General features: G+C 41.5%; 1 protein-coding gene across 1 annotated transcript; it reads left to right on the top strand.

Moving 5' to 3' along the window:
• Positions 1–257: 257 nt before the first annotated feature.
• Positions 258–10197, top strand: LOC117130237. Its single transcript, XM_033283231.1, has 2 exons — positions 258–3456; positions 9514–10197. The coding sequence occupies exons 1-2, from the start codon at positions 2819–2821 to the stop codon at positions 9782–9784; spliced, it is 909 nt and encodes a 302-aa protein (XP_033139122.1). The 5' UTR covers positions 258–2818; the 3' UTR covers positions 9785–10197.
• The last annotated feature ends 1488 nt before the right edge of the window (positions 10198–11685 follow it).

Genomic DNA, 11685 nt, shown 5'->3' with positions numbered 1-11685 from the left:
TTATGAGGGATCTAACAGTAAACAATCACATATCAATATTGTTGATTATGTAAACGTAAGTTATGAGACTTAAATAAGTAAATCATACCTTCTCTTTTATCCAGTTTGAAAACCTATCTGTATGGCATTTCCATAAGACAGTTCCATTTCTTGCGCATTTTGCATCAGTAGCTTGTAGTTCTGCTAAGTGCATCCTGTAAACATCCATTACTTTAGTAAATTATTGAACAATCAATCTTACAAAATTAAAGTGAATCGTAACTTACTGAACATAAGAATCGTAAATTGTTGAAATTCCTAGTCTTAGGTTTCTTGCTTCAGCAGCGAACTCTGGCCATTTGTTGTTTATCTGAGCCCAAGTCAATGAATCTACTGGATGACGCATAGTTCCATCTTCAGAAGCATTAGTGGAGTGCCAAGACAAGTCCTCTGCCAACCGCTTTGATCTAAACATTCTCCTGAACCTGTCTTTAATCGGAAAATACCTAAGCACCTTAACAGGAATCCCTTTCTTCTCCTCACCAGTCTGCTTATCCTTCTCCCATCTTGATTCACTACATCTTGGACAGCTGACTGCATCCTCAAACTCTTTTCTATACAAAATGCAGTCATTCTTGCAGACGTGGATGACATCATACCCAAAACCAAACTGTTTCAGAAACTTCTTCATCTCATCTTTAGACTTAGGTAGAACGTTTTCACCGGGAAGCAGATCATGAACTAGGGACAGAAGCTGATCGAAATAGTTCTCAGACATCCCACTCTTCACCTTTATCCTGTAAAGTCCCATGATTGCAGCAACCTTTGTAAATTTCAGACAGTTTGGGTACAACGGAGTTTCTGCATCCTTTAACTTCTTTGTAAACTCAACTTCTTCAGGCGTATCAGTGCCCTCAAACACTCCAGCATTCTCCTCTGCGTATCCTTCGCTGCCTTGACTTCGCATGAAGGTTGTTCTGAACAAGTCGTAAGCCTCATTTTCAGACCAGATCACATTAGCTGACTCATCAGGTCTTGTCTCCCCGTGTTTAGACCAAAACTTACAGCTCTTGTACTTCTCATACATTCCTCTAATCACCAGGTGCTCGAAAACTTTCTCACTAGATTGGTGGCAGACATTGCGACAATCAACACAAGGGCAGAACATTTCATCTGGATCACCTAAACGTTTTGATGAAGAAGACACGAACTCACTAGCTCCTTTCTCATACTCAAGGCTATTCCTATATGGTTAAAACAAGTGAGAACTAAACACTGAGACTTAAAAAATTTTAAAAGAACAAGTGAAGTTAATACCTTGGTAACCAGACCCAAGATTTATCCATGATACAGCTCCGACGAAATGAACATACAAGAGTCTCACTTTATCAAGCCAGAACAACAAAACAATAAGGGATTTAACAGCAAAACAGAACGAGATTACTCACCTTAAAAAAATCTCTTCGGATTTAAATTAGAGTCTCCTACAAAAGAAGACAATGTTGTTAAGTAAGATACAAGATTTTACAGAAATGAACAAGTAAAAGAGAAACCCAGAAATTGAAAAGAACAAATACCTTAAGCCAAAGCTGTCGGAAAATAAAGGTTCCTGCAAACGAGCATGTAAAACTGATTCAATTAAACATGCAATAACCCTAAATCAGTTATATAGAAGAGATAAATCGATTTTCAATCGATTAGGATAGAAAAGAGATGAAACCCGAGTTCACCTTCGATGGAATCGGAAAGGATTTCAATCAAAGGGGATTTAAATAAGAGTTAATCCACGTTGAGTAATCGTTGGAGCTGAGGAATTGAGAATGAAAATTCGAGTGAAAGAGATTGAGGTCGAGTGTTTGATGGAGAGTGAAGAACAAAGAGAGAGAGGGAAGAACAAAACCCTACTAATTTGGGATTAATTTTGGATTCTAATTGGGTTTTAGGAGCCAAATTATTTCTAAGTGTCGCGGTCATTACCGCGTAATCAAGCATAACACTTTTTTTTTTAATCTGCTATATTAATTAAGCGTCTTCTTTCAAACCATATACGCTTAAATGATTTTTCAACTCGAAACTGTAACATAACGTTTGGAAATATACAACCGCTATCTTTAAAACACGAGTATACCTACCATAGCACAATCGAAAAAAACGCTATTCTGGTATGCTATTAAAACCCATTTTTCTTGTAGTGAGGCATACAATAACTTTGGAGTTTTACCACAGTAACTTTAGTTTTACTGTGGTAACTCAGTTAAAGCTTGGAAAGTGATCTTGCTTCACTTTGGAGAGTTACCCACGACCAAGGAGCTCTTGGATAAGGAAGGAGCAGTCTGGATAAGGTTTCCTCAAGCTAGAGAGGCTGGAGACAGGCTGTAAAGTAGACAGCATCTAGTAAAAGATGCCAAAGGGATCAAGCATGTGAAGACTCCCATTGGATGCTTTTGGATGGCTCTCTTTGACTACACATGCTCTGAATCTCTTTCTTATCTTATGGATTTCGAAATGTATTGTCTCTCTCACATAAATATGTTGTAAACCTCATCTTTAATGATTAATGGAGTTTTGAGTCTCTCTCTTTATTCTCTCACTAAAATCTCTTAATCTCTTTAATCTTTTCATCTGATTATCTCTGATTATTTGAATCATGCTCTAATACACAAAAGTGTATATGGTATCAGAGCCAGGTTGGCAAAAAGGGGGTGAGTGTGATTTCTTTTTCTCAAAATCAGAGTGTTCTTGAGTGTTCTTGAGTGTTCTTGGGATTATTGAGGTTTCTGGGTATGTGTGTTGTCTATTCTTTTGTGGCTGGGTTTATTTGAGATTCTCTGGTGGAAACATGGATATGAAGCACGAATCTAGTGGAGCAGTGAAGATTCAAGAAGAAAACAAGTGGGTTTGGCCAAGATGGGTAAAGACAGCTTTGGGAAGCTGTGAGATTTGGAGTAATCAAGTAAAGGGAGAACCTTTAATGGAGAGAGCTGCTGATGGGGGTCAGACAGCAAGGTTGAAATGTGAAGATCAGTTGAGTCTTGAAGAAAGTATATCTCTTGAGAAGATTGAAGATGTTTATGAGAACAAGATCAATCTAAGGAGGATGTATGAAGTCAGGAAGATGATCTGTGAGTTGAAACAAGGGAAAAAAGGTTTCAATCAGCATGTGAAGAAGCTGAGATGTTTGTGGTCGGAGTTACAAAGCTTGAGACCAAGAAGTTGTGATCCGAGAGTGCTAGAAGAGTGGCGAGAGCAAGATGTTGTCTTCAGCCTCCTTGCAAGCTTGGATTCATCTCATGGCTGGTTGGTAAAGCTTATTCTCAAGGAAGAGAAGCTACCCAACATGGAAGAAGTGTGTGTACTTGTTCAGAGGCTTCATCAAGTGATGGAAGAGAACAAAGAGATAACTTGGAGTAAGGAGGGTGCTAAAAGGAAGAAGGGAAGGCTGAGACGACGTTCTAAGGCTCAGATCAGAAGAGGAAGGTATGACTTTTAGGAATGTAAAGGATAATATGAGTTTAGAAAGGATTAAAGAAGGAGAATAAGAGATTAAGAGACAACTTAGAGACTAATGGAGAATCATAGTAAAATGAGTAAAGAGAAAGATTGTTTAGAACTGTCTAATCTTTCATTAAGGACATGAGTTACAATATATAGTGTGAGCATACAAGGGTTTTCGAAATCAAGAGAAGACTAAAGCATGTGAGGTCAATCAGGAGAGGATAAGCTCATTTGAACAAGCCAATCAGGAGAGGATAAGCTCATTTGAACAAGCCAATCAGGAGAGGATAAGCTCATTTGAACAAGCCAATTAGCTTCTCCACATGCATGTGAGGTCAATCACCTAAGTTACCGCAAGTAACTTCTTTACCCTTGTCAAGGTTTCACCCATCTTCATGTGTACGGTCATGTACGGACTGTACGGACTTGTACGGACCTTGCCCAAACCTTCCCAAGCTTCAACTCATCTCCTTAGTCTCAACTCCTCACTTGCTTCACACTTATACGCAACTCAACTCAACACTCCCCCTCAAGCTTAGCTTTGTGAAAGCCTAAGCTTGGATAGCTATGAGATCTTCCTCATTAAAAACCTTACCAAGGAAAACCCATTGGGATAAAACCTTGATAAGGGAAAAAGAGTAAAGACCTCACAGCCAAGGGGATCAGCTCCTTCTCTTCCCAAGATCAATGAGGCCCAACCTGATGTGAATGGACTCCATTGTCTTTTGTCTTGCAGCTTTGGTGAACACATCCGCTAACTGATCTTCACTTCTTGTGTAGCATGGCAGGATGACTCCTAAGATGATCATCTGCCTCACCTTGTGACAATCAACTTCAATGTGCTTGGTTCTTTCATGAAACACCGAGTTGGAGGCAATGTGGATGGCAGCTTGGTTATCACAATGCATGGTCATTGGAGTGGCTTGATCAATCTCCAAATGCTTCAAGATGCCTTTGATCCACACCAGCTCGTTGGTAAGCTTCAGCATAGCTCTATACTCAGCTTCTGCACTTGAACAAGACACCACCTTCTGCTTCTTACTCTTCCAAGTAACCAAGTTGCCTCCAATGAATGTGCAATAGCCTGTGGTTGATCTCCTGTCTGCTCTATCACCAGCCCAATCCGCATCACAGTATCCAACCACTTCAGTGCTCCCATTGCAGCCCATCCATACTCCTTGATCAGGTGAGCCGTTGAGATACATCAAGATCCTCTCCACCATGCGCCAATGATGCTCCTTAGGCACTTGCATGTGTTGACTCACCTGATTCACAGCAAAACAAATGTCAGGTCTAGTTATGGTAAGATAAATCAATTTGCCAACTAGTTTTCTATAGAGTTTAGGATCCTGATAAGGTTTGCTGTCTTCAATCTCCCCCTCTCGTGGGACTTTGTAACCATCCTCCATAGGCATCCTTGCTGTCTTGCCTCCATAAGCACCTGCACCTTTCAAAAGATCAAGTGTATATTTCCTTTGGGACATGAATAAACCTTCCTTGGATCTACATATCTCAATTCCAAGAAAGTATTTCATTTCTCCCAAGTCTTTAATCTCAAACATGGATTTAAGAAACTCCTTGGTTGCTATGATACCTTCCTTATCACTTCCTGTGATAATGATATCATCAACATACACAAGGAGTGCAATCATACCTGAGGGAGTAGTGAGAGTGAAGAGTGTGTGATCTAGTTCAGACTTCTTGAAGCCTCGGCCATTGAGAGTAGTGCTCAGCTTGTTGTACCAAGCTCTTGGTGATTGCTTCAGCCCATAGATAGCTTTCTTCAATCTTAACACGTTCCCTCTCTTCACTAAGTGTTCCAGGCCTGGAGGTGGATGCATATACACTTCATCCTCAAGTTCTCCTTGTAGGAATGCATTCTTCACATCCATTTGCCATAAGCCCCATCCAAGGTTCACAGCCAAGCTCAATACAATCCGGATTGTATGTAGTTTAGCTACTGGTGCAAAGGTTTCTATGTAATCTTCTCCATAAGTTTGAGTGAAACCTCTTGCAACCAGCCTTGACTTCTTCCTCTCAATCTTTCCATCAGCCTTATACTTGATTGTGAATATCCATCTACTAGTCACAGCCTTCTTCCCTTTTGGTAACTCACTCTCATACCATGTATCATTCTTGATCATAGCTCCTGCCTCAGCTCCAACTGACTCCTTCCATTCTTTATCCATGATTGCTTCTTCATAGCTTCTTGGGATGTAATTCTCATCCAAGTTAACCATGAAGGCGCAATGTTCTTCAGGGTATTGAGCAAATGAACACACGACTTGAGAAGGATGCTCCACAGCTTGGGCATTGTAGTACACTCGCGTGTTTACCCAAGAGGAAGGATCCTTTCTCAGCCTTGTGCTTCTCCTCAATACTGGTTGTTCTTGCTCTTGAACCGGCTCATCTTGTGTAGTCGGTTCTTGTGCTTCACTCTGATGTTCTTCCTCTCCTTGGTCTTGCTCACCTTGATGATGAGAACCTGAGTTGAACTCTCCTCCTTCCTCACTCAAGCCGACTCCTTCTTGGCCATTTTCTTGAGTTTCAGGTTCACTTCCCCCCTCATGATCAAGGTGAGGTGTTTGAGCAGCTCCACTTGGTGCAGTTGAGCTCTCTTCTTGTCTTCCACTTCTTGTGGATTGGTCCTGGTTCATCTTGATACCGAGACCTTCCAAAATGATTCTTAAGACTCCAGCCTTATCTGATGTGAGATCCTTCAAATCTTCTTGATTCTTCTCCTCATAGTATCCTCTTTCTTCAATGAACTTCACATCTCTAGATACAAGCACCCTTCTAGCTTCTGGATCATAACACTTATATCCTTTTTGAGTTGTTGAGTAGCCAATGAACATTGCCTTTCTGCTTCTTGCTTCTAGCTTGTTCCTCAACTCTCCTGGTACTAGAACATAGCATAAGCATCCAAACACTCTCATGTATTCCAAGGATGGCTTGCGCTTGTTCAGAACTTCAAATGGTGCTTGATCCTTCAACACCTTTGTAGGCATCCTGTTGATTAGATAGCACGCAGTAGATACAGCATCACTCCAGAATCTCTTAGGTACATTAGCTTGGAACATCAGTGACCGAGCCACTTCCATCAAGTGCCTGTTCTTCCTCTCAGCTACACCATTCTGTTGTGGTGTGTAGGGACAGCTTGTTTGATGAAGGATTCCATGGTGATCTAGATGACTCTTGAACGCATAGCTTGTGTACTCTCCTCCATTATCTGATCTCAAAATTTTAATCCTAGCATGATAATGGTTAGTCACATAAGCTTGAAAGTTCTTGAATGCATCTATCACCCTATCTTTTGATGGAATGAGTGTTAACCAGGTGTATTTAGATTTTTCATCAATGAATGTGACAAAATACTTATGATTATCTCTAGAAAAACTAGGTGCAGTCCACACATCAGTATGAATCAAATCAAAGCAATTTTCATAGACAGTAGATGTTCTTGGAAACACATTCTTACAATGCTTGCCTAAAATGCAAGCCTCACACTTATTATTTTCAAAAACCACACCTGGTAACATCAAGTTTAAAGCCCTCTCATGGGGATGACCTAATCTAGCATGCCACAATGCATTTTTATTCAAACTAGAAGCAGAAGTAAATGAGCAGTTATAATTGGAAACAGGATCAAGCTTCTCAAGCATGTATAAGTCTCCCTTTGTAACTCCTTTTCCAATCAATTGGCTGCTCTCAATATCCTGAAACTTCACATCATTAGGACTGAATATAACATTGCAATTCAAATCAGTAGTGCATTTCTTAACTGAAAGAAGGTTTGATGTGAATTCCGGAATATAAAATGCTCTAGTGTTCTTATCAAATAGCTTTAAGTTTCCTATTCCCTTAATAGGTATCTTATCCCCATTTGCAATCATCACACATCCATTAGTAGGTTCTATATCTTTAATCAGGTTGGTGTCACTAATCATATGATGAGATGCACCTGAATCTATAATCAATGGTTTGGATGTATTGCTAGCACTATGGCAGATACTAATTTGTGATCTATATGCATTCATCCTAGCATTTCTATCAATGCAATGCTCAATTCCAGTCTTACTATCAATCCTAGCAATCTCAGCCACATTAGGAGTCATTTCTATAGTTCTAGCAATCATAGAAGCACCAAATGAATACCCATGAATGTTACCATTATCCTTGAGCATTTTGATGAGTGCATCCATCTCGGATCTCCTGATGAAGTCTTGATCATTGCCTCGGGGGTTGATAGCTCCAGTGTAGGTCACCAAAGCCTTTCCATCTCCTTCACGGTTCTCCACTTCAGCTCCACGGTTGGATGGCCCTGCTCCGCTTGATCCTTCAGTCATGTGAGCTTTTGCCTCTCTCTCCTTCATGAACTTAGCCGGCTTCAAGTGGGGATGGAGTATCCAGCACTGACTCTTCTTGTGTCCATGCTTCTTGCAGTGATCACAATTCCCATTGAACTTCCTATCCTCATACTTGTTGTAACCAGCTTTGTTGGCTTGTGGAGGCTCTTCCCGGTCAGGTTGCACAGCATTTGCAAGAGATAAGTCTCCCTTGCCTCCAAACAAACCCATTGAGCCCTGCTCCTTCTGTATCTTAGCGCACACCTCTTCAAGGTCAGGCAGCTTCTCAGACCATAGCATGTGCTGGATAAGACCACTGTAGCTTGCATTCAACGTGAGCAGCAACCCAAAGACCTTGTCCTGCTCGCGTCTCTCATTTAGAAGCTCTGGATCAACCGTGCTTGGCCTCAGCATCTCCAACTCAGACCAAAGAGACCTGAACCTCCCCAAGTGCTTAGTGAACTCCGTGTCATCTTGAGTTAACCCATTGATTGCCTTCTTGACTTCAAACACTCGGTTCAGGTTCGAAGTGTTTCCATACACTTTCTGTAGAGTATACCACAGCTCCTTGGCTGTCTCACAGTAGCTATAAGCATCTAGTATAGCCGGCTCCAAAGAGGCATGAAGGACTGACATCACCATCATGTCTTCTTGTTGCCACTTCTCTACAACACTCTCCTCGGGACTTTCCATTTCACCCCCTGAGTAATCACCTTTGGAGCCTCACCAGATGTGATATGCTTCCACAAACCCTTGCTTCCCACAGCAGTCTTCACCATCCTAGACCAGACTAGGTAGTTGGTTCCTTTGAATGTCACCGCGACCTTCATCTTCATGCCACTCTCCATCTTGAACAGCTTGACGTCTATAGCTTGAACAACCGGTTAGATCTTGTACTGAGAACCCACGCTGCTCTCTAGAACACAGATTCACTCTTGAGTCTTCAAATGAACCTCCCACGGATCACCAAGACACACACAAAACACCTTGAGCTTTTGAACTCTCAAGAAACTCTCAAACACACTCACTTGTTCTCTTAAAGTTTCAAACTTGAATCCTTAAGAGAATCACTCACGAACTCAGATTGTAATCAACCTGGCTCTGATACCATATGACTTTTAGGAATGTAAAGGATAATCTGAGTTTAGAAAGGATTAAAGAAGGAGAATAAGAGATTAAGAGACAACTTAGAGACTAATGGAGAATCATAGTGAAATGAGTAAAGAGAAAGATTGTTTAGAACTGTCTAATCTTTCATTAAGGACATGAGTTACAATATATAGTGTGAGCATACAAGGGTTTTCGAAATCAAGAGAAGACTAAAGCATGTGAGGTCAATCAGGAGAGGATAAGCTCATTTGAACAAGCCAATTAGCTTCTCCACATGCGCGGAGCATCTAGCATCTTGGACCGAGATGCTCTTGCCTTTCCAGCTGTTCCAGCCTGTCAAGGCGCGCTCTACCTTATCCCTAAACGGTCTGATGCATCCAGGTAAGTTCCTTCCCTTCACCTAAGTTACCGCAAGTAACTTCTTTACCCTTGTCAAGGTTTCACCCATCTTCATGTGTACGGTCATGTACGGACTGTACGGACTTGTACGGACCTTGCCCAAACCTTCCCAAGCTTCAACTCATCTCCTTAGTCTCAACTCCTCACTTGCTTCACACTTATACGCAACTCAACTCAACAGAAGGTGTTGGAAGAGAAGCATACTGTCTGGTTATCAAGGTAGCTATTGTACTATGAAGATGGGCAGAGTAGAAGCACAACAGATTCTTATGGGAGAGTGTTCTTACTCAGCTTACATGGGAGAATCTGTAGAGAGCAGTGGGGTTATGAGGAAGCTAGAGACCAAAGGAGCGGATGAGCGTGTCACAAAGGAGGAATGGGATGAGTTTGTCAAGTATGTGTATGCACATCCAACAAACCCATCATTGTTGATTCTGGAGCAAGTCATCACATGATTAGTGACAGAAGCTTAATGAGTGATGTAAAGAAAGCTACTGGGGGTGTGATGATAGCTAATGGTGATAGGATTCCTATAGAAGGAGTTGGAAAGCTCAAGCTATTTGATAAAGACTCAGATGCCTTCTACATGCCACAGTTTGCTTCAAATCTACTATCTGTAAGGAAAGCCACAATTGATCTTGGCTGTCAAGTAGTATTCAGGCCAGATGATGTTGAGTTCCAAGATTTGAAGACTGGAAGGGTCATTGGGAGAGGAGACAGCAAGAATAATCTATACCAGCTCCAATTGGCTAAGATTTCTAAACCCTTTGATTCTATGTGTTTGAGTAGTACTTATGAGAAGATTGATAGTATTACTTGGCATGCTAGATTGGGTCATCCTCATGCTCGTGCTATTGAATTGATAATTCCTAATATGTCATTTAATCACTTGGAGTGTGAAGCATGCATATTAGGAAAGCATTGTAGGACTGTTTTTCCAACATCAGAAACTACTTATGAGCATTGCTTTGATCTAGTTCATTCAGATGTGTGGACTGCTCCTTGTTTGTCTAGAGATAGCCAGAAGTACTTTGTGACATTCATTGATGAGAAGTCTAAGTATACTTGGCTTACATTGCTTCCATCTAAAGATAGGGTGCTAGAAGCATTTATGAACTTCCAAGCATATGTATCTAATCAATACAATGCTACTGTGAAGGTACTGAGATCAGATAATGGAGGTGAATACATCAGCAATGCCTTCAAGAGTCATCTAGCCAAGCATGGGATTGTGCATCAGACTAGCTGTCCTTATACACCACAGCAGAATGGTGTAGCTGAGAGGAAGAACAGGCACTTGATGGAGGTTGCTAGATCAATGATGTTTCATGCAAATGTCCCAAAACGTTTTTGGAGTGATGCTGTGCAGACTGCTTGCTATCTCATCAACCGGGTTCCAACCAAGATATTGAAGAATCTGTCTCCATTTGAAGTGTTGAACAAGAGCAAACCTGTCATTGATCACCTACGTGTCTTTGGGTGTGTGTGCTATGTCATGGTTCCAGGAGAGCAGAGAAACAAGCTGGAGGCAAAGAGTACTAAGGCTATGTTCATTGGTTACTCTATCACTCAGAAAGGGTACAAGTGCTATGATCCTGAAGCAAGGAGAGTGATGGTATCTAGAGAAGTGAAGTTTGTTGAAACAAAAGGTTATTATGAAGAAAAGGAGTGGGAAAATCTGAAGGATTTGTCTCAAGCTCCATCTGATAAGGCAACAATACTGAGAGTGTTGTTGGAGAAGCTCGGGATAGGGTTGTCCCAGGATCAGGAACCCGGCAGGAGAGAGTCTTCCAATCAGACTGGTGGAGCTGGAAGAACAACTCCTCTTGATCATGAGAGGGGGAATGGAACTGAATCTGGTGAGCAAGAGCAAAACCAAGAGGATTCAGGTCTTCATGATCAAGTTGAGAACAATGTTCAGTCTAGTGGAGAAGTGGATGAGGTTCAGTCTAGTGGAGAAGTAGATGAGGTTCAGTCTAGTGGAGAAGAACAAGTCGGACCGGCCAGTTCAGAAGAAGAGCAAGTGGAGCCGGCTAGTGTGCAAACTGAAGATCAGGTGCAAGCTTTGAGGAGGAGCACAAGGATAAAGAGGGATCCTTCCAACTGGGTAAACACGAGAGTGTACTACAATGCCCAGGCTGTGGAGCATCCTTCTCAAGCCGTGTGTTCCTTTGCTGAGTTTCCAGAGGAGCATTATGCCTTTATGATTAGTCTGGATGAGAGTTATGTGCCAAGGACTTATGAAGAAGCTATGTTAGACAAGGAATGGAAAGAATCAGTGGGAGCTGAAGCAGGTGCTATGATCAAGAATGATACATGGTATGAGAGTGAGCTGCCTAAGGGAAAGAAGGCTGTA

This window comes from Brassica rapa, unplaced genomic scaffold (genome assembly GCF_000309985.2).
Source record: "Brassica rapa cultivar Chiifu-401-42 unplaced genomic scaffold, CAAS_Brap_v3.01 Scaffold0383, whole genome shotgun sequence".
Lineage (NCBI taxonomy): Eukaryota > Viridiplantae > Streptophyta > Magnoliopsida > Brassicales > Brassicaceae > Brassica > Brassica rapa.
The sequence above is the reverse complement of the archived record's forward strand: the minus strand, read 5'-3'. Positions and strand labels throughout refer to the sequence as shown.